The sequence below is a fragment of the Hirundo rustica genome, chromosome 17 (assembly GCF_015227805.2).
Source record: "Hirundo rustica isolate bHirRus1 chromosome 17, bHirRus1.pri.v3, whole genome shotgun sequence".
Lineage (NCBI taxonomy): Eukaryota > Metazoa > Chordata > Aves > Passeriformes > Hirundinidae > Hirundo > Hirundo rustica.
The window spans coordinates 2958779-2983154 of NC_053466.1; the positions used below are offsets into that span (position 1 = coordinate 2958779).

General features: G+C 46.5%; 2 protein-coding genes across 2 annotated transcripts; one reads left to right on the forward strand and one right to left on the reverse strand.

Annotated features, from left to right (window-relative positions):
- Positions 1 to 1784: 1784 nt before the first annotated feature.
- On the forward strand, positions 1785 to 12966 carry ORAI1 (ORAI calcium release-activated calcium modulator 1). Its single transcript, XM_040080820.2, has 2 exons — positions 1785 to 2010; positions 9708 to 12966. The coding sequence occupies exons 1-2, from the start codon at positions 1897 to 1899 to the stop codon at positions 10272 to 10274; spliced, it is 681 nt and encodes a 226-aa protein (XP_039936754.1). The 5' UTR covers positions 1785 to 1896; the 3' UTR covers positions 10275 to 12966.
- A 521-nt stretch (positions 12967 to 13487) lies between these two features.
- Positions 13488 to 23323, reverse strand: MORN3 (MORN repeat containing 3). Its single transcript, XM_040080818.1, has 6 exons — positions 23309 to 23323; positions 20673 to 20828; positions 19808 to 19965; positions 18203 to 18362; positions 15313 to 15497; positions 13488 to 13556 (listed from the first exon to the last, which is right to left on the reverse strand). Exons 2-6 carry the CDS (start codon positions 20815 to 20817, stop codon positions 13488 to 13490), a joined length of 717 nt encoding a protein of 238 aa, XP_039936752.1. The 5' UTR covers positions 20818 to 20828; positions 23309 to 23323.
- Between the last annotated feature and the right edge of the window lie 1053 nt (positions 23324 to 24376).

Below are 24376 nucleotides of genomic sequence, written 5' to 3' on the forward strand. Positions count from 1 at the left end.
TGTGGGGTGGTCTTCTGTTCTGTTTTTTGGGGGAAGAGGGTTAATAATGAAAGCACACCAAAGAACGAGTAGTGTTTTATAATCACAGACTCATTTAAGTTGGGAAAAATTTAGGATCATCAAGTCTAACCACAAACCTAACACTGCCAAATCCACCTCTAAATTTTAACTTGTGCTGGACTTCCACTCAAATTGATCCTACACAAATGTATTGGCACCCAAAAAAGAGAAAGACTGGCCAAAATTCTGTGGAGTCGGTGATACAACAGCAGGGCTTTTATGCAAAGTCTAGCTTGTTCTTCTACTGAGGTGTTTTAATGCTCCTGTAGATAAAAATCTCACCCGAAGTTGTTTATAACAGGAGGGCTGTGTTTATTTCCTGAGAAGGGAACGAGATCAGATCTACATTGTACAGGGAATGCCTCTGAAGACTTCAAATCCTTAAGATTATTTTTCTTGTATGTTTTTGCTACATCTTTTTAAAAAGAATGCCTTGCACATGCAAAGCATCAAATGACCTTGTTGGTATCAATTGTCATTCCTTTTGCTGTGTTTAAGTAGGTGAAGAACCTTGCAAATCAGAAAGGTGTGAAGAACAAAGCAAAAATATTAAAGACAATCTGCCGTGATTTTCCTACTTGTAAATAAAGTGGAAAGTGTCAAAACAATACAAACTAACAATGTTTTTGATTGCAAATGGAACTAGAATGGATTCATCTCCTAGGTGACCATCTGTGTGCCTGTTAATAATAAAAGTATCCTTGTCGAGTATTATTTGTATTGTTAAAATACTATTTTTCTTAACTACAAATCGATAGCAACAGGTTTGTTTCTTACACATCCCTTAAGTCTCCTGAGGCACAAATTTGATGTGGCACAAGCAGTGTTTTGCCTCACCTTTTCAGAAATCACCTTCAGATCTGCTGAGTATTCCCTGGGGAGTTCTGCTCTACGCCTCACTTTTCCCTCTGTAAAACACAGAAAAAATGAATTATGGTTTAAAGGGTTTATGTGAACCTGGTAATAAAAAGTCTTTCTACACTGGCATGTATAGATGTTGAAATGTTCTGCTTAATCAACCTTATCAAGTGCTTGCTGATAAAGGCGGGTTTATCAAGAGCTCTGGGCCTACAAAATGTTATGAAAGACCTGAACTACGTGACAAAGGGTTATGTTGGGACAATTTTAACTGGAAGAGAGGGTGGATGCTCTGACTGGTTTGGACCCACTGGGCCAGGTGTAGGTTAAACGTTATAAGCCTTTTAAGACGGGTGGCTACAAAAGGAAGATGTTGAAGCGCTTTCGTGTTTTGTTCTGAGGGCTTTGTGTTTTGTTCTGAGGGACGCGTTGCAGGAGGACACCCCAGAGGAGCTCAGGGGCTCCCGCACGGGGCTGAGGGGCACAAACCCACCGGAAACTGCAGATTCCCGTCAGCTGCACTCCAGCTGAGCTGCTCCACTCGAGGAACGCGGCGGGGGCTCGGGGCGGGGGCTCGGGGCGGGGGCTCCGGCCGGGGTTGGGCCCCGCAGCCCCGCGGGTCCCTCAGCGCCCTCAGGGACCGCGGCTCTCCCGGCGCGGCGCCCCCTAGCGGCGGGCGGCGCCCCGGGGCACAGCGCCCGCGCGGGCTGAGGCTCGAGGCTGCCGGGAAGCGGCGGCGCGCGGCGGGGCGGGGCCGGAGGCGGGGCCCGGCGGGGCGGGCCAATGAGGCGCGGCGGGGCGGGCCCGGGGCGGGGCGCGCAGGCTCGCGGGGCGCGCGGCGGGCGCGGCCCCGGGCCGGCAGAGCCGCGCTGCCGCCATGGGGTGTTAGCGCGGCCGGGCCCGCTGTGCCGGAAAGAGCCGCCACCGCCCGCCGGCCCCGCTCCGCCTCGCCTCGCTCCGCTCCTCCGCCCCGAGCCCATGAGCCTGAACGAGCACTCGATGCAGGCGCTGTCCTGGCGGAAGCTCTACCTGAGCCGAGCCAAGCTGAAAGCCTCCAGCCGCACCTCCGCGCTGCTCTCCGGCTTCGCCATGGTGAGCGCCCGGCCTGGCCCGGCGGGCGGGGGGTGGCACGGGGCCGGGAGCGCCGCCGCCGCCGCTTCTGCTTCTCCCGCCGGAGCTCGCTGCCGTGAGGACGGAGGGGCCGGTCCCGGTCCCGGGCGCTGCCGGCGTGTGGCACCTGGGGCGGCGGGGAGCGGGGCGGGCGCTGCCGCCCCGGAGCGCCCGGCCCGCCCCGGGCAGCGGGAGCAGCTCTCCCGGCAGCTCGCTTCGGTAGCTCGTTTGTTTTGGAGCGCTTCATGGCACGAGTTCAGAGCTGCCTCTCGGATTTTATCTCTGCCAGAATAATGCGAGATTTGTTAGATGGTCACGTATTTCCCCCCGCGGAGGATGCTCGGGGCCGCAGAAGCCGCGATGCCTGCCGCGTGTGCCGTGGGCGGCTCGGCGGGGCGCTGGGCACGGGGGCACCGTGTCGTGTTCCGGGGTGTCGGGGGCGAAGGGGCCGCGCACGGAGCCCCGCAGCGCTGCCCGGGTTGCGGCGTTTCCGTCCCGCTCCTCTCTCCCACCGCACGCCTTGCGCGGCGAGGGCAAGGGCAGCTGTTCCGCTGGAGCTGCTTTTAAATAAACCAGAAAATACAACTAGTTAAAGTTAGTGGTGCGGCTGAGACTCATCCACATCAATCCTTTGCAGTTGCGAGGTTTCTGGTTTTTATTTAAGGAAAATCTTGGATGTTACTTGGGTTGGAGTTTTGTGCGTGATTTAGAAATGTTTTTTTGTCCGTGTGTGTTTCCTTTGGAGCTTGAGGTGAAGCACAGTCTAGTAGCCCACATTATCTCATATGAAAGTTCCATGTAATTTGAAATACAGTAACTCACAGACTTCCTCATCTGACCAGACATCTGACATGCAAAGCTGCAAACTGCCCTCAGCCCCTTTATGCAGCTGTTACAAACGCTTCACGGTTTATAAATTCGGAATTTCACTCCTCTGATTTGCTTTATTTTGATTTTTTTGCCCCACTTTCAACGAACTGAATATTTTCAGCCGTTGAATCGACGCCTTTCCAGAGCCATTGTTCCAGTGATGCTGTTGGAAAACACAGCGGCTTCCTGACGGTCAAATAAATGTCACTGTCCTCCTCCAAAGGCTAAAAACAGCCCACAACTCCTGGGGAGGTGGTGGAGTGCTGCTCGTTTGACTGACAGGCGGCTGTGTTCATGCGTTTGAGTCGCTTCTCCTTGGGTAACAAACACACATCCGGCTGGGAGCTCACACGCCGCTTCTGATCATGAGTTTTCCTCGTTGAACACCCGTTCTTGCCGCCTCAGAGCGCTTTGTGGCTGCTCGAGTCAGGCCTTTACATTGAGAGAGAACATGGGAGAAAATGCGCCTTTGTTGGGGTTTATAAATTTTCTTTCCAAGGGAGGTTGCATCTCAGTGTAAATGCTATAGTTTTATGGTCATACTTAATGTCTTGAATTCCTTGGTTTTTCTCTAAAGATAAGGTGTGTGTGGACTCTAAAAATCCGTGGATGTATGAGGTGAGGCTTTTACTTCTTTCTTAATTCTCTAGAATTCTAGGGGTTCAGACTCCTGCTGTTGAAAACTGCTGCTTTTGAATTTGTTACTTAGGGTATTTCAGGAAAAAGCCGCTTCGTTCCAATTAACAAAATCTCTACTTGCGAGGAATGTTATGTGTGAACATTGATATTTAAGCATTTCCAAAGCTCCCCCTCAGAAAAAAAAAATCCACTTTTTTTTCCTTTCTTTAACAAGTTCAGCGTGGAAATCCACACGTAGTCTCTTTGGTTTTGCACTGACAGTCCTAGTCCCCTAGCAAATATTTCCTAATCTTGTTTCAGAAGAGCTGAGTTAACTTTCGAGTATTTTTAGATTTATTTTAAAAACTTTGCTGATCTTTTCGAGTTGTCCCTCTCCAGCCTTGAGAAGCTGGGCTGTTCTGTCACGCCTGTGCATTGTTTACTGACCGCAGTTCTTTGGCACCTGATACTTGAACAAAATGCTGCTAAAGTACATTCTCGTCTTGGATCAAAGCTGGCAACAACATTGAAGGATCATTGTTCCTCTCTTTTCCTTATCAGGCAAAGGAAGAAAGAGCTTAAGTTATGTCATATCCAGGACCACACAGTGAATTGATGAGAATTGTCAGGAGTGGAACGTGCTGGTTTCCATGCCAGCCCCATTGATCCTTGCTCTTTGATTAAAGAGCGCTTGCATCCTCTAGTAGAAGCTAAGTTTATCCCCATTGAACTGTTCCCCTTTTTTAGACTATTTTTATGTCTAATTGCAGCCATTTTGCAAAGTTTATTCCCTGAGGATTGATGATGTATACCCTGGTGGAATGAGGCATTGCTCAGGTCAGTGAGGTGGAGTATGAAACACTCAGCCAGGTTTCAAACCCCAAAATGTTATGTTACCTCAGGGAAGATTAAAAACCTATTTTACAATTAGTTTTCTCTCAGAGCTCCGCATCAGGATTTGCCACCGTGTGGGAGTTTCAGAAACAGTTGCAGGGGCTGGTGATGGCAACTGATGTGAGAGCTGAGCTTGCCCCAGTAAACCTGAGCATTTCCTTCACTCAGGTTTCCATGGATGCTATCATCCAGAGCCATATGTCTGAGGGAAAATCCATGAAGTTTATAACCTCATTTAGTACGCTTTTCCATTTTATGGAACCAGCTAGTAGTGTCAATCCCCCAAATTGTTAGAGGTAGAGAAATTGTTGGTTGTAGGGGATGTGTAGTGCATTATAGAATGGAGGATTCATTCCACACACTGGTGGGGACATCAGCTATTCCTCACTTCTGTATTATAGCCCAGATATTGTTGCATGATCTTCCCTCTCCTTCTTGGCTTTGTTTGTTTTTCATAGTGAATAGGTTGCTGGCATGTTATTTTTGTTTGAACAATTATTCTGACTTGTTGGCATCTTTTTGTCACCAGGGATGCATAACACAGTAGCATGACAATGTTACAATATGAGAGTCAGAAACCATAGGAAAGTTGTTGAATGCCAATAGTCATAAAACCAGAAGACTCAACATCTCCTCCTGCCACCAGTTAACAGCTTTGTGAAAATAACTGAGTCAGAACTGGGGGTCTGAATTATGCACTGTGGTTGGCTTCCTTATATGTAGGATTCTGATGCTGATATTTACCAGGCAGCAGTTTTCTTTCAGATACCTCTAGTGGTCCAAGCTGGCTGGGCTTTGTCTAGATGGGATATATATGCTTCAAATATTGAATATCATCAAAGAGCTGTCAACTCTTGCCTTTGAAATATGGCCAGCATGGTGTCCTGAAGACAGCTTCAGTCATGTTCTGCAGACTGCAGTGATAAATGTTTATGAAACGTATATAATATGTTTCATAATAACAGTTGGTGCTGAGGTAGCGTTAGGTAAGACCTGGGGCTGCTGGTGTCAGAGCTCTACAGGAGCTCAAGACAGCATTGTCCTTGTCTAGTAAAGGTCACTTGGCTGTTCTAAATACTAAAACAGTCTCTCTAGAAGTTTTTAAGTGCTATTTAGCTGGGTTGCTGGTAGAATAGCGTGAAACTGTGGCATTTTGTAACTAGCAGGAGTTTCTGGCCCAGTTTTGTGGCTTCTGCTTCCACTTAGCCTTCTGTAGTGCTGCTGCACTTCCAGGTTAGAGTTGTGCTGGAGAAATCTTCCCCCATGCAAAAAGTTTCTTCTCCTCCAGTCCCAAAAGGAAAGTTTTGTGCCTGCTTTGAACATCCCTGTCTCGAGGTTATAGACGAGCAAGGCAGGCAGTGTGGGGTGTTCGGGGCTCCTGCTGTTCTGTCTTGGAGCAGCTGTGAGTGGCTGCTGTAGTTTGGAGGATGTAACGGGGATCCTGAGCCTCTGGATAATCTGAACTTGTACTTACTGAATAGATTGGCTGTTACACTGTGTAGAGGGGTTTTACCTCCTCAAGATGCATTTGCTCCAAACACACGAGAATTGCCTTTTCAAGTTTGCTAGCAAAATAAAATGAGATCCTGTATTTGTATTCCAGTGTCAGCATCAGCAAATATTAATGGGTTTTGCCGTTCTGCAGTGTACAATAATCTGCAGAGTCAAGATCCTGGACTAATGCATGAATGATGCTTAGTTTCCCTTCTGTATAAAACCAGTAAATAAGATCATTATTTTGACTTATCTGTTTTTAATTTCCGGTGAGTTATTCTGGCTCATACAGAGCCTCTGTATGGGTTGTTTATAACTCTTTATGAATGGTGCAGACAGTCTGTGAGAGCCTGGCTCTGCGCCCCCGTCTCTGGAGTGAATTGTACTGTCAGGAAAACAGGGAGCCAGCCAGAGGAGCTGATTCCCAGTGATGCTCTGACACTCAGCTCGTTATTGAGTTTCCTCTGTGGTCCCACCCATAGACAAGCAATGATGGATGGGCCCTCAAAAATGCAGTTGTGCTGTTTGATCAACACAGCTTTCTTTCAAGCCGTTCCTGATGTGTTAGACATATAAAATGCAGTCCCAGTACTGGGTTATAGCCCCACCAACCTGAGCTCAGAGGCATCTTTGTGGGGAAGGGAGGAAGTAAATAATAAATAATAGCTCATAGATAATACAGATTTACTTGAGATAAGGCATTTTATTTCCTTTTCTCTACAGCACTGTCTACTGATTCTGAAAAAGATGTAAGCCTGTGATTTTAATTTAAAAGCAGGGGCTTTATTTAAGCCCCTCTGGTCTAATAAGGCATGGGAGCTTTATGAATAAATAAGTGAAATGAACTTGGTCAGTATTTTGAACTTTAAAAGAAGTTGAAGTGCAGATTTTTCTAGAGGGCAAGTTGTTAAATTTCCTGCAATATGGTAGTAATCAGGCTGCTTTGACTCTGAAATCCAGGACTATTGAAGGCTTAACACAGTTATGTGCCAAAATTCAGTTATCTTCTAAAAACATCTAAATGCCCACCACTTTTAGGCTTATGAGAGCTTCAGTCTTGTGTCCTAATGTCATGAGTCCTTTAGTTTTGTCAAGAAGCTGTACTTCAGATGTACAGCTTTGTCAAGAGCTGTAGTAAATCTGTCAGTCATATCTGTAGGATGATCTGAAGTTAAAGTTAGCTCTTCTTTGAAGCAGGGATTAGCCCAGATGACCTCTTGAGGTGTCTTCCAGCCCACGTTACACTGTGATTACGCAGCAAAGCCGGGGCACTTGCAGCATGGCAGCTGCACCGTCAAATCATGCAGCAAGTGTTCAGAGAGGCTTTGAAAGTGGTGAAGAATAAGGTGCTAAAAGTGTTGTATTGGAAAGTGTGCAGCCAATGACGACAGTTCCTGCCCTGAGCAGCTCTTCTGAACGAGTAGAGCAGGAACATATCCTGCCTAGAATGTTGGCATGTACCTGTGAGTTCAGGCTTTATATGAATTTGGATCATATCAGATGACTTCATCAGGGCCCTGTTCTTGCAGGTATTACTTTACAAGAGTGGTTGTGATCTGTTTATTTTGAAATTGCAGCATGAGCAAAGGAGGAAAGAGCTTCTGACGCTTTGCATCACTGTTAGAAAACAGGCACAGGCCCTCACGGTGAAAAATGAAGCTTTTTGTTTGAGGTGCCTGGCTCAAGCTTGGCCCAGGAAGTAAACTCGGAGTTGAAAAGGGTTGGCAGCATTTCTGCTGGTTTACACTGAAAGAGTTCCCAAATTAGCTTTGCTGAGAGTTTGAGGAGACAGAAAACATGAACTGATTGTTCACTTATGGGTCAGGCTGGGGTTACTCTGCCGGACGTGAACACAAGGAGCTCAAAAATCAAATGCTTGATATCATTAGTATGGAGGTGTTGATAAATGGAAATATAAAATGTCTTCAATGTTTGCCAAACTAAATACAATCAGTTCTTAAAAGAAAATAAAGTCCTCATTTCATGAAGCTCTTTAGTGCCATGTTTGTTATCATACTGAGAACTAGGATAAAGGATTAAAGTGTCTTGCCATGCTGGATGGCTTTGAGTCGAGGCACAGCAGAAGGCATACAAGAAAAATCTTTAAGTATGAAAATGAATTCTCAGTGGTGAAGGATTGCAGTTGTTCTGTGAAAAACACAGGAAGCCCAACATCCCACGAGTACATTGCGACTTAATAAGCAATCCTGCAGAAGAGAGACCTGACAAGCAAATGTTTATCCTCTCAAACGTGACGTTTCCCACAGCTGAAAAGTGGTATTTTTAAATCCTCGAGCAAGGACTGTATATGCATTGGTATAATTTCTTGTCAAGTTAATTGTAACACTTGGAAACTGCTTCCTAGTTGGCTGGGTGGTTAGGCTTATGAAAATAAAAGCTTTCAATAAAGGAATTTAAAAATTGGCAAATGGCCTGGAATGCCTGTTGAAACATGTCTGAGCAAAACCCTGGGTTGCCTTAATATAATTGTGTGCGTTAGTGATTAAGAGTTCTGGTGTCCTGGAACATGCGTAAGAAGATGGGACCCAGGACTAGGTTAGCTTGGCTCAGCTCTTGCAAAATAGTGAGGTTTGAATGTTCCTGCTGCTTTTGCAGCTGTCTTGGAGCCCTGGTTTCCGTGCCTCCCTGCATCCGTGTTACCCACGAATCTTTCTTCCTTATCAGCTTGATGTGCTTATATTTGAGATTACTGTCAGGTTTTTTCCTCTGCATTTTACCTATATTTTGTCTGTTTAATGAGTTCCTTTGAGAAAGAGCGCTGAAAGCAGAGAGCTTGATGCATTATTCCCTCTTTGGAACTGTCCTTTGTCTGAAAGGGAAATTTATCAGGAAAGATCATTTCAGGAGGGCCGTTGGGATTAATGTCACTCATCAATTGCACATATGCACAAAACCACTTGGCAGTTTTAAAACCAGTTAAAAGGCATTCTATTTCATTTTCTTTAACAGAAATATTCCAGCTGGTTTTATGAGTTTCCTAGTGCTGTTGTTTAATGCTGATTTTTTACTCCTTAGGCACAGGCATGCTTGGAGATCTAAGGTTACAAGAAGGGCATGGCTGCCTATGGTAGTGCAAGGCTGGAACATCTTCATGAGTAGCCTCATCTTTGGGGGAGCAGTGATGCCTGGGAGCACTGTGTTATCTTTTCTGGAGATTCTGTCTTTCCTTCAGCCTCTAACAGACTTGCTTGGCTGCCATGGGCGTTGTGGAGACTCACATTTTGAATCTGTGTTCCAGAGTCTGCTTAAATACTCAAGTAAAAGAATATAGCTGAGAGCCTCATGGAAAGGTGATTTTTCTCATGAAAGGTTTCTGCACTTTAGAACTTAAACCCAAATATCCAAGGGGAAAGGACCACCGAGGTTGTTTAGGCAGTCCCTGCCTTTGCAGCCTTTCATAGATACTCCAAAAGATTTCATAAGTGAAAAATCAAAAGCTGTGTCTTCAATATAACACAAAAGAAGAAATATTTCACTAAAGGAGCCCAGGTATGCTGTTCATAAGGGCCAGCTGTTTTGCTGGCATGAGCTGGAGGTGGCAAAGGTGGTTGTGGGTTTGCTCTACAACAGAACAATAAGTGTGAAAACTGGCCTCTGATAGCTCAGACTGAAATTTGGACCTAATGAAGAGAGTGCAGTTGACATGAAGAGAAATATAAATACAGATTTACTTTGTTTTGATCGGATGATCTTCCAGAAACATGGTGTAAACTTGAATAACCTATAATCAAATAATATAAGGTGTAGGTAGGTAACTGCATCTCTTTCCCCTTCTTTTTCAGGTGGCTATGGTGGAAGTTCAGCTCGACCCAGACCACGACTATCCTCAGGGGCTCTTGATAGCCTTCAGTGCCTGCACTACTGTGCTTGTCGCAGTTCACCTTTTTGCACTCATGATAAGTACCTGCATTCTTCCAAACATAGAAGCTGTTAGCAATGTGCATAACCTCAACTCTGTCAAGGAATCTCCTCACGAGCGCATGCACCGGCACATTGAGCTCGCGTGGGCATTTTCCACTGTCATTGGGACTTTGCTCTTTCTTGCAGAAGTGGTGTTACTGTGCTGGGTGAAGTTCCTTCCTTTAAAGAAGAAAACTGACAGCACCCCTCAGAGCAACAGTTCTACCATCACGTCAGGACAGGCAGCAGCCATTGCATCCACGTCCATTATGGTGCCCTTTGGATTGATTTTCATTGTGTTTGCAGTCCACTTCTACCGGTCACTGGTGAGCCACAAAACAGACAGACAATTTCAGGAACTCAATGAACTCGCTGAATTTGCACGGCTCCAGGACCAGCTGGATCACAGAGGTGATGCTGTCACCTCAGCCGTCACCAATTTTGTGTAAACCTGTGCTTAAGAAAATAAACCCACTATTCTGCTTCTGCCTTATGGTGACTCCCTGTGGATGAACTGGTTGAACTGCTGATTACCGTTTAAAGAATAATTATAAATATTGTTCTAACCCTTTAGAGAGGGAAAAAAAAATGTTAAATGTTCCTTTCATACAGGTTTTGCTATCTGAAGGAATGGATGGCGGGCTGTGATTGCACTGCGTGTGCAGCCCTCCTCCTGTGAACACTGTCTCGCATCTTTGTCGTTAATGCTGAATGGTGGCTGTATAAATACATGGAAAATAACATTGTACATTTGGGTATTTGTTAGGAATGGATAGAGAAGTTGTGGAACTCTTTTTTTTTTTCCCCGTTTATCTGATGTTGGCATTTACTAGAAGATACTGCTTGTCCTATCCATATTGCATGGCATGATACAAATTACTTGGGACATGCAGCAATTAGCGCTTGGTTTCAGTGCTAGCGCTGCTCTCCCTGGAAAGCCTGACAGATGGTAGGAGTGAAAGCTTTCCCAGCACTTTCCCCAGTATGTTTTGCTGCCAAGTAATTATTACTTTGCTGAATTCTCCAGTGCCTTTTTCCCGTGGCACTTACATATTTTGTAACTTGCTAAACACCCAGAACTAGACTTACTGTGATGTGGTGTGGCCACCTGAGTAGGAATGAGACTTGACTCTTCTCTTCCATGGAAGAAAATAAAAGCAATAACTGTTATAAAGTTCTCATGAGCTGGCACATATTGTCTGGAGAGATAGATTTGCCTGTTTCTCATTTAAGGATCTTTTTTTAAAAAGAAGGAACTAGAAGGAAATTATCACTGGATAATTTTTTTTGCTTGAAAATCAGAACCACTGCTGTTTTTTTTTTCCAAGCCAAAGTAGTAATTATTTTATACTTTTATATTGAAAATATATTTTTAATAAATCCTCAGAAACAAGCAGCAAAAGGTGCTTTCTCTGTGTTGGATTCCCAAGTAATTAGCTATGCCTTGGTCTTCCTTGTTTAGAAAAGTGTTCTCTTTGCTGAAGTGTTGTATTTCATAACTCATTATATATTTTTTGCTTCCAAAGGATCTGGAAGACAACTTTTCTTGATGTATATTTATTTATGAAAGTAGATTATTTGTAATTAACATTGCTGCTTTCTTTCAGACACTTCTGTGACATCAAGGCTACTGTGTTGTTCATTTCCTCTAAGCAAAAACTTCCATTTGGTCTTCTTGATAAGAGGTTTGTCCAAGAAAGATTCCAGCAATTGTCCTGGGCTGCTTCATTAATTCTGGTTATGTCTAGGAGTTGAATTTTTTTGGAACACAGTTCTTCTATAGAGTAGCTTTGGGCTTTAATGGGTTAAAGCTGTTTTTTGAACACAAACTGAGAACAAGTTTTAAGCCAAAGGGGAAAAAAACCACCCCAGCTATCACTGTGGAATAGAAACCTGGGGTTTTGCCATGAGACAGGAGGGACTGTGACAGTCCAGTGGAGCTGTGCCTGACAGCCTGGGCTGAGCGTGGTCTCTCACACCAAGCTCCATCTCAGGTTATCCCACTGCAATCTGTACCAAGTGCCTGTGGAGTTCAGGTGCAGTGTGTGGTTACTGCTGAAGCAGATGGGGACTGATCTCTCAAGTGTTCACAAGGTCACCCGTGGTGCCTTTGTATTCTAAAAACATAACCATAAAAACAAAACCTGCTGGGCTGTTTGGTTTTTTCCAGCAGCAGTCGTGGTTCACAAGCAGCAAACAGCTTTCTACTTGGTGTTTTCACAAGTCCTGGCATACAGAAGCCAAACTGGATTTTCTCTATCAGCTCGGCTATTACACGCTTCAAATATATTCTATTGCTGATGTAAATCTGATGGTGAGGATTGTAACTACAGACTCCCAGGTGTTTGTTCACAGAGCACTGGAAGCATTGCTTTAGTAAAGGCAATAAGGAAGCAGCATTCCAAAACACAAAATTGTTGTAGTAGGCACAAAATGTATTTTCCCATCCAAGAAGTTTACCAGTTCTGTCTTGAAGAAACAGGCCCCTAAAATCCCCCACTAAAGGAAGAAAACCTGACTTAGTATTCACACTGGAGCAACTGATTGGAAGGGTGTGGTCAGGTGTAAAAATTTTACTTCTGTCTGTAAATTTTGTATTTAGAAGTTACCTGGTTCTTAATGGAAGTCCAGAAAATCAGTTTTCAGTTTTGTTTTGTAAAATTCCGTGCTGTTCTGGATAAGTAGCTGAATTTCTCTTTGATCTGTGGATCTTTTACAAAGTGACTGAGAAGTGTGGGGTTTTCTTGTTGTTCAAGACACACAGAATTAGAAGCTAGTGGGACACGGTTATTTTTAGTTTTCTCAAGCTGGTAGGCTCTGAGCTAATGGCGCTGTTATTGCAGCTAATTTTCTGACTATTTTCTGCACTTTAAGCCATGATATCAAGTATGTTTTTGTCATTTTCCGCCTGTGGAAATGGTCATGAAAGTTACACCTTGGGTACCTTTGTCAGTGTGTACCCAGGCAGTAACCAGACACAAACACGTGGATCTAAACATTGAGTGCACTTAAAATTTTTTATCCCTTATTTATACTAACGGTGTTAGGCATTTACCTCAATAATTTTAAACATTGGTTATTGTATATCACTTATTTGGGTATAAAATATTTTCATGAAATAAAATATACTCAGTTGTTGCAGATTATTTGTCATCTAGAGGCCTGAAATGTTAAAAAATTAATTGAAACATGATCTGTTGTAACTTCAGAAGAAATTTTGGGTCACAGGTACATATTGGGCTGTGTTTGGGGAGAGTGGGGGACACGATTACTTGATTGTACTTTTCTATATGCTTTTAAAACACATACTAGAAACCTTCCTTCTCTAAATCAAAGACCTTGAAACCAATAGGAATGTGATTTCTTTGCAGGAGGAATAAGAGGAGCTAAGCAAAGAGTCACTCTGCCTGTCTTCCAGCATTTGGGTGCTTTTCTTTCGGGGTTTTTTTCCTATTAGGTTTTTTTCCTTTCTTTTCCAAAATAATGGGAGTGGGAGGAGGCTACTGAGCAAAGCCACCTGCAGAGGGAAGGGTGAGGCAGACCATGACACAGTAACCATGGTGTGGGTTTGAGACTTACAGGAATAAACAACCCAGGATCGTGTTCTTCTTTTTTCTTTTTCTTTTTTTTTTTTTTTTTTTTTTTCCTTCAGCATCTGGTTATTAATTATTGCTGTCATCAAACATTGCCCGGGCCTCTTCTAAAACACCAGCTGGATCATGTAGTTCAATCTGAATGAAAAATACAAATCAGTTATGCAGTGTAATTGAAGAAGCTTAAGGTTTTATAGATCTTGATTCTTGGAGCGTTATTGGAGAGTCTCCCACGTATCAGGACTTCAGCTCATATTGCAGCCTTTCAATTATTTTAGCAACAACTACACTCCCCTGATTTTATTAGTGTGTTGAACATCACTTTATCTCCTTGAAATAGCTCTGAGTGACTAACAAAACACACCCTTGGGCAAAAGTGGCTTTGATTTGTAGCCTGTTGGACCTCACCTCTCGTTTTAGTAAAGGGGGTGGTGGTGACAAAAGTTTATGAAAACCTGAATTCAAATTTTCTTTTATCTGTTCATATTCTGAGAGCAACAGATCTCTACCCATTGAAAGCACAATAAGAGCAGTGAAAGTTGATGCTTTGTTTTTGCTTATAGAGCAGAAGAGAATTGGATCATCTCTGGGTCTTCAGGGAGTTAAATAAACAGCTAGACTTGCACATCCTGCCTTAGTGTACCAGCAGTTCATCCCAGGCTGGTGGATTGTTGAGGCTCTTCTCAATGACCTTTGACAAACCACATACAGTAAATATTTTTAGCTACAGAAGTGCTGTTCCTTTCACTCTTTTTGCAAAACTGATTTTTTTTCTCTGCTGGGTATTTAGGGTTTATTATTCTGCACTGCCCATGGCTGTGCCTGGTACTTACAGGATTAACTGGCTCTTCAAAACTGCTCAAAAGGCCTTAGGCTATAGAAACCAGGTTTGAAAAGGTAAAGGCAATGAAGACGTAACAGCTGTGAGGTTTGGAAGGCTGCTCATGCCTGGTGTCACTTTGAACAGCCCTGTCCCTGGGCCAGAGGAAGGTGGGTGGCCTTACCTGCCATGGGGCCGTGCTCTTCCCCGTGTCGCTGGAGCAAAGTGGTGAGCTGTGATTATCCAGGGTGGTTTTGCTCAGCTCTAAGTGAAGGGGGGCTTCCCCAACCCATTCTGCAGTGACCATTTTGTTTCACATCTGTGGTTTGCAGACCATGAGGGGCCAAGCTGAGACTCTTAGAGCCAGCTCTTGCTTGGAGACACATCTGTTCACTGCTGAACATTTCCTCCAAGGCACAGAGCTGGGGACAGGCTCTGCTGTCCTCCAGGTCCTGCACCAAAGTGACATGCAAGGACCCAGTGGCTGCCAGGCTGATGGCCCAGTTCGTCTTTGTGTCTCACCAAATCTTTGGGATGGGGATAGGGCCTGGCTCTTCCTCTGCGGTGTGTGCCAGTCAAGGGAAAAGAGGAGCAGAGGATGTGGGCTCTAGGACACCATCTGCCCCCCTTGGGCCCATGTGGGAAGCTGCACACACCCCCCTGGGCATGGTGGTGAGGCCCTGACTTGGAGGAAAGAGCTGCTCTTGGCCCTGCAGCTGCTCAGGTTCCTGCAGGGTCTGCTCAGCCTCAGCAGTTGGGCTTGGTGAAATCATTTGGTCTTGACGCAAATCCCACTATTGTCTCTGCCTCTATTGTCCCCATTTCCTTTGTGCTGCATCAGGTCTCTGAGCAGTTCTGGTGCATGAGAACTGCATTTTTTCAGATGTAGGCGGTTGGGAGGCTCCAGCAGAGGCTGCATGAGCTCTTAGTCCCTATGGGGCCGTTTAGGATGCCGCTGGCCAAAAGACTCAGAGCACACACCCCATGGGGGAAATCTCTTGAGGAGTGAAATGCTACCTGGAGAGCTGACCCGAGCACTGATGAATGCAAACACCAAAACTTCCAAGTAATTACCTCTGGGAGTGGAAACTCAGTAGGGGCTGAAGCGTTGTCTCTGCCAAAGTCAACCAGAGCTCCACACTTTGGTATATCTGCTACCCAGGTGCCTTCTAACAGCTGTCCCTTATCCAGGTAGAAGTATTTCCCTGGGCCATGCTTTTTGCCATCTTTCCAACCTCCTTCGTACCGATTTCCATTTGCTGCAATTAAATACATGAACAAACCTTGAAATTTGCACCATTTTGTTGAGGGGTTACAAATCAATCAGCAGAGCAAGCCAGCAGAAGAGAAAATCATGTGTTTGGCTCCTGTTAGTAATTTCAAGGTGGCTGTGGCACTGTGTGTCATGTTAGTTTTGCAGTGCTCCATTTGCTGTGCCACAGAGGGAGAAAATGCTGCAGAAAGAGCCCAGGCTTGCTCACTTGGAACCAGGACTCTGCTCACCTGCTTTGTTCTTACAGTGATACTCATTTTTTGCTGACACAAGGAGCCACTGGGCTCAGGGTAAGGGACTGGTCCCTGAGTCACTCTTCACAATACGAAAAATTACAGGACACAAGTTTCAGATTTGTCATTGCAACAAATCATGCAGAATCTCTGGCTTGAAGAGGTTTGCTTGTCTGGGCAAGGAACAGAGCACTGATTGCGTCCAGTCAAAAGAATCTTGATTTCAAAGAATAGTTTTAGTTAAGTTTTTCCTCAATGAATTACGGGGTGAGAATTGCTGCATGAGTCTGAACGGTTCAGGCAGTCAGTTACAGGCTGTTTTTCCAGCTGTACTGCTTCTCTTGGCATTTTTTCTGCAAGCTGAGAGAGGCTTTTTTTGGGCTCTCTGCTGCTCTCCAGGAATCCACTCATCCATCACTAACAGGGAAAGCAGAGCTGCAAGGGGAAGAGAGCAGCCTCATGCATGGATGCTGGTTGAAAAGGGGTTTCATACCCATGGTGATGCTGGGGCTGGGATACTTCCAGAACACCCTGCTGTCACTAGAGGAGTCCTCTGCTCACCCCTTTTACTACATACAGTGTTTCTAAGTCCAAACCCAAGGGGATTTCTAACCATGTTAGTGGAAATACCTTTAAGTCTCAGCTGCACTCCGCCACTTCATCACAAGAAGTGGCTGAAGTACCAGGGCACCCCACACGGTGCTGCAGAGATAACTGGGGCCTGCCAGTGTGCTGTAAGGGAAGAGGGGAAAACCAAAAATGCTTCTGGAGAATGTGGCTGCTGGGCTGCTCAGGCAGGGTCTGGTTTACAGGCTGAAGCCTTGGTGATGGTTATCTGCACCTTTGATCTGCCTTTGTGCTTATCTGCAGCGCCAAGCTGCCCTACCCACGGGTGGGAGCAGCTTGGCTTCTGCACTCCAGCCACCAACAGGCAAGAAAGCACCAAAATCACAGCCCTGGCTGCAAGGAGGGGGCAGTGAACACCCTGACTGCACCGTGGTGCCTCACTGCTCCCATCTGCTCTCCTCCCAGAGCACCCGAGGCTGTGTTGCTCAGAACCACGATCCCCGTGGATGTGAAGTGCTCTGGTACAAAGCTGTTGGGAATGGATGTAGCAGAGGCGGCAGATCAGCGCGGTGCTCTCAGCCAAGCTCACCCTCGCCGGGCACGCTGCCACTACAAGCAATTTAATCTTGAGCTGCAGCTCATCGTGACCTCCACTGAAGAACTCCTTTTCTTTCACATGGCAAAGCTGCCGGCACGTGGGCGCACTTCCAGCAGCTGAGCTGCATGCATTAAACTTGTGGGTATGAAATAATTGCTCCGGCTAATTTTAACCAAAAGGAATCCAGCTAACAATCAGTTGCAGGCCAGGCTGGAGGCAACTGGGCTCTGAAACGGTGCATCAGCCAGGGCTCAGCCTGCAGGGGCTGTTAGTTTATAGCTAACAGGGCCTTTGACAGGAGCGCAGCAGATCAGCAGATCTTGACTTTTCCCCCAAAGCCAAGAATCCCCCTGGAAGCAGGTGCTGATATCATCCAGATGAGCCGTGGGTCCAAAGCGACTTTACAGTCAGCAGAGAGAGCACAGTCATGCATGTGGTGTGCAGAAAAGGTCATGCTCATTCCTCCCAGCTGCTTTGCTTAGATAATTACTAGCCTCGAGATCACTCTCAAGCAAAAAAAAAAAAAATATAATAGATGAATAATAATATGGAGATAATATTTCTTCAGGCGTTCTTGGAATTTCATGCCTGGTATTGCAGACATTCTTGGAATTCTTGGCTTTAGGGGGAATTGTGTTAAAACTCCAAGAAAAATAAAGGGAAAAAATTTAAATTTCTGTATTTATGCTGAGATTGGCCCTAACATTCCCAATCCATGATGTGCTTGGTGTTATTTATGGAAAAGGATTGTGTACTAATGAAACCCCTGTGTTCACTCAACACGAGCCACTGTTGGAAGTAGACAGAGGCAATGGAGTGAACTCAAAAAGAAAACTATGTTGTTGTGGTTTTGTTGTTGTTGTTGTTTTGGTTTTTTTCTTCTTATTTTTTTTTCTTTTTTTTCCTGTGCTGGAAACTGAACTCTTCTTTGGTATGCAGAGCTAGAAAGCCTGTCTGGCAAAGTGCCTGGCTTGAAAAGAGAGATTTGCTCTCCTCTGACCCAACAGTATATTATCTCTAACCCGAACCATCCCAGTCATTTAAATGTAAATCACAGCAAAAGTAAGCTTTCATGCGTGTGGACTCATGGGCTCGAGCAGCGCAGCGCCGGCCCCTGCTCAGCCCGTGCTGCCTCCCGCTCCGGACCGGGAGGGGAGGGATGACACGGAGCGGCCGCAGTCCTGCTGCGAGGCTGCAGTGTAGCACCCAGAAATCTGCACGGCGGAGACACTCGGAGAGCAGCACGACACGGAACAGCTTGGAGGAAGCAGGGTGAGGGCGCTCAGTACTTACGGAGCCGCAGGACGCCCTGCCCGTTGCGCTGATCCTTCAGCCACTGGCCCTCGTAGACGGTGCCGTCCTTGTAGTGCATCTTCCCCCAGCCGCTCCGCAAACCCTTGCTCCACTCGCCATCGTACTGCTCCCCGTTGGAGTAAAAGTACATCCCCCGGCCCTGGAGAGCAGCACGGAGATGGCTGGTTAGGAGCTGCTCTATTGAAAGGGGTCAGTGTTCAATTCTGGGACATCACTTTGGTAGAATATTCCTTTGTTTATTACTCTTACACATGGCTGCTGGCAGCCCAGCTCTGTGGCTGTTCTCGTGCTGAAGGAAATGAGATGTGGTAGTATGGGATTTTATTTTTTTGGCAAACAGTTTAATTCCCCTGACAAAACCTTGGGTTTATATCTCAATGTGTTATTATTGGCATGATTGCTGCTAATATTTAGCTAAAAGCGGGTTTTACAAGTATATAAACCTGCCTGGGGATAGGCAGCAATAAAGGATGTGTCTCTCAACACGGGGATTTCATGTCTTTCAACCCTGGCGACGTTTCCAGCTCAGTGTGTCCCAGGCGGGGCAATTCCATCTCTTGTGGTTTTTTGTTCATGGAGCACTGGAAACATTGCTTTAGTAAAGGCAATAAGGAAGCAGCATGTTTGTTTTACACGTGTGTTTGCCATTAAGAGAAGTCCAGAGGTGCCCCCTGTGCCAGGGAATGATACCAATAAGAATATATTTCCATATCACGAACACATTTTTCCACAGGAATAAAGTGTTATTTTTTCTCCGAACAAGTAATAAAATCAGTTCTGGAAACAACTGATTTTTCTGTGTATTAATTTTATTAAATTGCATGCATGTAAGGGATTAATTTTTTAGAAGAAAACCCAACCCTAGTGATATTTGGATATCATTACAAATCTTTCACCAAAGCTCAATTACGCAAAATCTAACCTTAAAGAACAGGAAGGAAGCTCCCTCCAAGAGACAGGAGCCATGGAGCCACAAGCCCATTAAAAGTCTTGGTGGAGATGAGTTTAATTTAAGAGCAGACACAAAGACAAACAGAAGGTTTCCATTGGCAGATCCAAAAACGTTCCTACAAGGATTTTGCACATTACATTGAACTTCTACCAGATGACTTTCTCATTATGCTCCTTTTAGGAAAAACAGTGATTTATGTGACAGGCTTAATTTCCAAAGAACTCAAGTTATTTGCCTATTATGCTGCAAAACTCCGAGAAGAAGGTACATTTTCTGGCAGTACTTATAATACAGGACAAGAGGAATGCAAGGGATGTGTGGGGAGGATTAAGAGACAGGAGGTGAAACCTCCCATTGTGCTTGGCCAAGATGCAGGTGAGTCTGAGCAGTAACCACTGCTCTGTGGAGCTCAGGGCTGTAGCCTGCTAACTAGCAGATGGATGGGGATGACTCCCTCTCCAGGAAGGAGATGACCCTCCCATAAAAATCTTGGATTTTTAGTCTTGACCATTCAATTCAGCCTCAGAATTGTGCAATTTAGTATTTTAAGTAATCTTTTTGCACATGTGCACCCAAGTCTTCCCCGTGTTTTGGATCCCACTGCCTCACTACTGGCAGAAAATCTCACTTACACCTCTTTTGTCATTTTTCCACCAGCCTGTGTACATCTTCTTGTATTCCTTGGTCACTGGGTCAGGAACGCTGTATGAGCCGTAACCATCCCGCTTCCCAAACTTCCAGTCACCGCTGTAAATAGCTCCTGTTCTTTTCCAAATCTGGGTGCCTTTACCTGTTTAACAAACAAGAGGAATGACAGGGAGACCGTCATGGTTAGGAGAAGGGTGCACAGGGCTGCCCTTCCTGCTCCATCCCAGGCAGGGAAGCACTCCCTACACAAAGTCAGTCTTTATGTCTGGGATTCAGTTTAGCTTCCCAAGTCGGAACCATCGTTAATCTTGATCAGGGGCTTCCTGTGTGGCCTCTGCTGAATGCACTGAAATCTTTCCAAACCTCAGTTTACTGCTTGTAAACAAGTCTGTCCTGCTCCGGCTGCTCCTGGCTCGGACAGGGTCTCCTTCTCCTGCTCTGTCCCCTGCAGCCTCTGCCACATCTTGGGAATAAATTAAGATTCCTGGAGCCAAGTCAGAAGCTGAGAGAGCTCCAAGGATTGTACAGCCAGAGCACATCCCAATGCATGGAGCTGACCGCAGTTTGCTGTATTTGGAAAGGATTTTTAAACATCTGTAATAGAGATATTTTGGGTAGTTCGCCCTGAGTGTGTGCAAAAGCTCTTCAAGTTACCTGTTAGAAATGTTTCTGCATTTTTGCATTACATATATCAAATATATATGTGTGTGTGTGTACATAGAGTCATACATGAATGAATGCTCTTCCAGGAGCATATAGAGCACATAAAACCACTGACCACTTCCTGCCCCTAGGAACCTTTGTAAGAACATCCGAGTTACTATTTTTTCTCAAAATTATCTAACTTACCATGTTTCAAGTTGTCCTGCCATTCTCCAGTGTACTGATCCCCATTTACAGTATAAACTGTGTGTCTTAATCCACATTTCTGGGCTTTCTTGTCCCATTCATGAAAGAGAGGGTGTCTAATCCTGGGGTGCTTTATAACGGGCATATTGTTGGTATCTGGAGAAGAAAACAAATTATTATCAGCAATAAATTAGAAATTACTAAGGTAGGTACAGGAAGAAGAGTATTTGTGAGCCATGCACAGAGATACAACAAACAGGAGGCAGCTAAAGATACTGAAGTACAAACCAGCACTATGTGAAAGCATAGCCCAGCCTGTTATGAAATACCAAATAAATCTCAGCAGGTCAGGTTTGTGGTGGGCATTGATCTCTGCACCTGCCAGAGATCTTGGGGAGGGCATCTCCTCTGTCCTGGAATGGGTCAGGGAGCTGTCCAGTGTCCCCGAGGCCCACCTGGAGCTGGGACACCTCATACCCCCAGCAGTAATGCAGCTCAGGCTCCTTTGTTGCTAAAAACATCAGTCCTCCAGCTGCCTTGTTTTCAAAAGGGGTTGAAACCACAACATCTCCCTCTCCCAGGAGGCTGTGGATTTGCCCATGGCAGGCCAAGGGCTCGCCAGCCCATCAAGCTGCCAAGGAGGTGACTTCTGAGGTGACTTCACAGGTGATGTGGGTTTAAAGCAGGAGCAGCAGGCAGGGCATGGTGAGCACAGTGGGGGTGATTTGGGCGTTGGAGGCCTGGAGGGAAAGGCTCAGTGTGGGGGAAGAGGAGGGAAAAGGAGATGTTTTGCTTCATAAATACAGAGTACAGTGGTGGAGTGCAGCATAGTGGTGATTTTTGAGCACTGCCAATGGAAATGCTGTTCAGCACAGTGGGAATTCGGCACAGACTCGGAGGTGAGAGTGGTCGCCTATAAACCATATCAAAAGCTAAAAGGTGGCTGTAGAAACAAAAGCAAGTTTCTGTGAATGCCGTTAACATTCAGAGCTCGGCTGGAGCCCGGCAGGGTGGGATGCTCTCCGATTTTGTCTCCTGGGCTCCCCCTTCTGTCCTGATCCGCTGGACTGAGCCATTTCGAATCATTTTGCTGCGCCTCTTCCCCTCTCGGCAGAGCAAAGCCCTGGTCCCTGCTGTGCTGCGGGTGCCGGGGAGCCCAGCAGGGGAGAAAACCTGGACCTTGGGAGGAGAGGGGAGAAGAAAGGTGCTTTAGGTACTTGCTAGGAAATAAAAGGTAGAAATTTTAACGAAGAAAATATTATTAGAATTGAACGTCTGTTCTGCACTCTCCAGCTGTGTGAAACGGTCATTCAACAGCTATTTGGAAGGATGGCATTGCTAAATAAAAGTACTTATGTGTCCAAAATGAGTCTTGGTAAGAGGACACCGAGGACAGGATCTGTCCCTCGGTATGATGCAGTCACAGCCCACCACAGAGCATGTTTTTCCAGCAATGCAAACACAGGATACACTACAACTGCTGAGTTCCTCCCTCACTTTCGAGTGCTGCAGCTCCTGAAGAAGGGGGTCTTGCCAATATTTGCCAAGGACTGGGTTTTTTCGGGACACTGGGCCACACTTTGCTGGTTTGAGCCTGTCCTGCTCTTGCTGGGGAAGAGAAGAGGCGAGCTGCAGCAACCTGTACCCACCCTGGCACCGGCCATGACCTCTGAGCGGCTCATGCCTGTGACAAGAAGTCTCTTCACTACCTTTGCAGGATGGGAGCATCGCTTTCCCACCAACACATCCCACCACTTCTTTAACTCAAAGCTTAGGATTTACAAGTCCCAGGGAGGATTCCCAGCTGCGGGGGCAGCCCCATCTGCTCACCACGTCCTGCGAGGCACAGCCCGCGCAGAGTACCCGAGGTAATTCGGGCTGACGGGAGCCGCCTTTATTTGCTGAATCCCCTTACGTCAGCGCTGCCAGGTTTGCGTAAGTGATAACGCAGTCGGTGTTCGCCTCCCTGGATGTTTTTAGCCGCCCACTACCAGGGCGCGGGGAGGCTGGCAGCGAGAGGCAGGCGGTGAAGTCGTTCCGGTGGCTGCCGCTCCCGTGCGCCTCTGCCGCGGCGCTTGGGGATGAGGCTCCTGCAGACCCCACGTCCCCCTCCAAACGCTGCTCTACGACTTTAGTCGGGTCTCCGGTAAAATGCAGCTTTAGTCTGTACGGCTCTATAGGAAGCCCCTTTTGTTTTTTCCCTTTGGCTCTTCTCGGAACTTCAGAGCGATGCGTTGTAGCTACTTTTTCCATCTTACATCTTAATGAAGAGCAAGGAGGGAAACACACCTGGCTGCAGAGAAGCGGCTGCTGACTGTCCCTGCCTGGCACCGCACCCCCGTGCACCCCGCCTGACTGTCCGAGGATTCCCCGGCTGAGCTGAGCCCTTGCCGTGACCCAGCACCACGGCCCTGCCCTGCAGCCGGATCCCTTTGCCAGCCCCCGCCGGCGGAGCGGAGCCACCGCCATCCCTTCCTGGCCCGCAGGGCGCTGTTTGCGAGCGGAATGCTCAGGGCTCCTGGCGGCAGCCGGGCCGGAGGGCAGCCGTGCCAGCGGCCGACAGGGAAAGCCCACGAGTGTGCTCCTCCAACTCTCCCACCGCCCCCGACGCCAAGGGCCGAACCGCGGACACCGACCTGCGCTGGTGGCGGCTCGGGGCTGAATGCGGCGGCGGGGTCGCCATAGCAACGTGCCAAACTCCAGCGCTAAAGGCCACGGCAGCGGCCCCGGGCGACGGGGATGCGCTGGGACACGGCATCATCATCATCATCATCATCACACGCTGGGCCCCTCGCTGAGCGCGGGGCATGGAGCCCCAGCCACCGGGCACACGCAGCGCTGGGCAGCTCCGTGCCCTGAGCTCGGGATGTTCCAGAAAAATATAAAGTGTTCATAAGCAACGAGTGTTTGCACCTCTGGTTGGTTTTTCATACGCCCAACAGCTGAAGGCTGGAAATGAAAGCGCCGATTACAGCACCGCTGTGTAACAAATAAATCAGCCTTGTAAATGTCAGGAGAAATAGGAGAAAGCCCCTGAAAATGCACATCGGCGGTCTTAAAGGAGAAATCTGAATAAACCTGACACTAATTCCCTCATCCATTACATTTCTTCCACAGCCGTGGTGAGCAGGGATTGCCACTCTGGCCTTGTGGGTGTCTGTAATCATCTCCCCTAATGGGTAATTGACTGTGCACATTTCTAGTATCACACCAAAGCTCTTGAATGACTCCCATGAGCCAAATGCATTTGATTCTCATCCTTTTACCACAACTCTGTGCACAACTCTGCAGGCTGTATGGTGAAAATATTGAGGCAGGTGGGAAATCTTGTGATGCTGCCTCTGTCAAGATGAGATCCAGCTCAGTCCTCTCTGATGGGTGCTCCTTTGCCATCTTCGATATCTGTGGCATTGAACGTGGCTTAAATGTTGTGTCTGTGCTCGGATAGGACAGAGAATGGATTTATTCCAAGCGTGAGTGTGACTAAAGGCAAATATTCCATTTCCCCTGGCATGTATGAGGGCCATGGAGCCAAAGGAGACAATGCCACTGCCTGGGAAATCAGGGGTAGGAAATGAAGTGGAGGGAAGGAAGAGGTGCTCCACAGACAACGTGAGCTGGTGTGGAAATGATGGAGGGAGATCTGTACCAAGGGAAAATACACACGTGCAATTTCTTGTGTTAGATTAGATGAACTGGGAAGA

What these genes read in the sequence shown, in the direction of transcription:
- ORAI1 (XM_040080820.2), top strand. Translation starts at nt 1,897, where the DNA reads ATGAGCCTGAACGAGCACTCGATGCAGGCGCTGTCCTGGCGGAAGCTC. An exon ending in TGCTCTCCGGCTTCGCCATG is followed by an intron (nt 2,011 to 9,707) that starts GTGAGCGCCCGG and finishes CTTCTTTTTCAG; the next exon opens with GTGGCTATGGTGGAAGTTCA.
- MORN3 (XM_040080818.1), bottom strand. Translation starts at nt 20,817, where the DNA reads ATGCCCGTTATAAAGCACCCCAGGATTAGACACCCTCTCTTTCATGAA. An exon ending in GGAAAAATGACAAAAGAGGT is followed by an intron (nt 18,363 to 19,807) that starts GTAAGTGAGATT and finishes GCTGCTCTCCAG; the next exon opens with GGCCGGGGGATGTACTTTTA. An exon ending in GCAGGGCGTCCTGCGGCTCC is followed by an intron (nt 15,498 to 18,202) that starts GTAAGTACTGAG and finishes ATTTAATTGCAG; the next exon opens with CAAATGGAAATCGGTACGAA.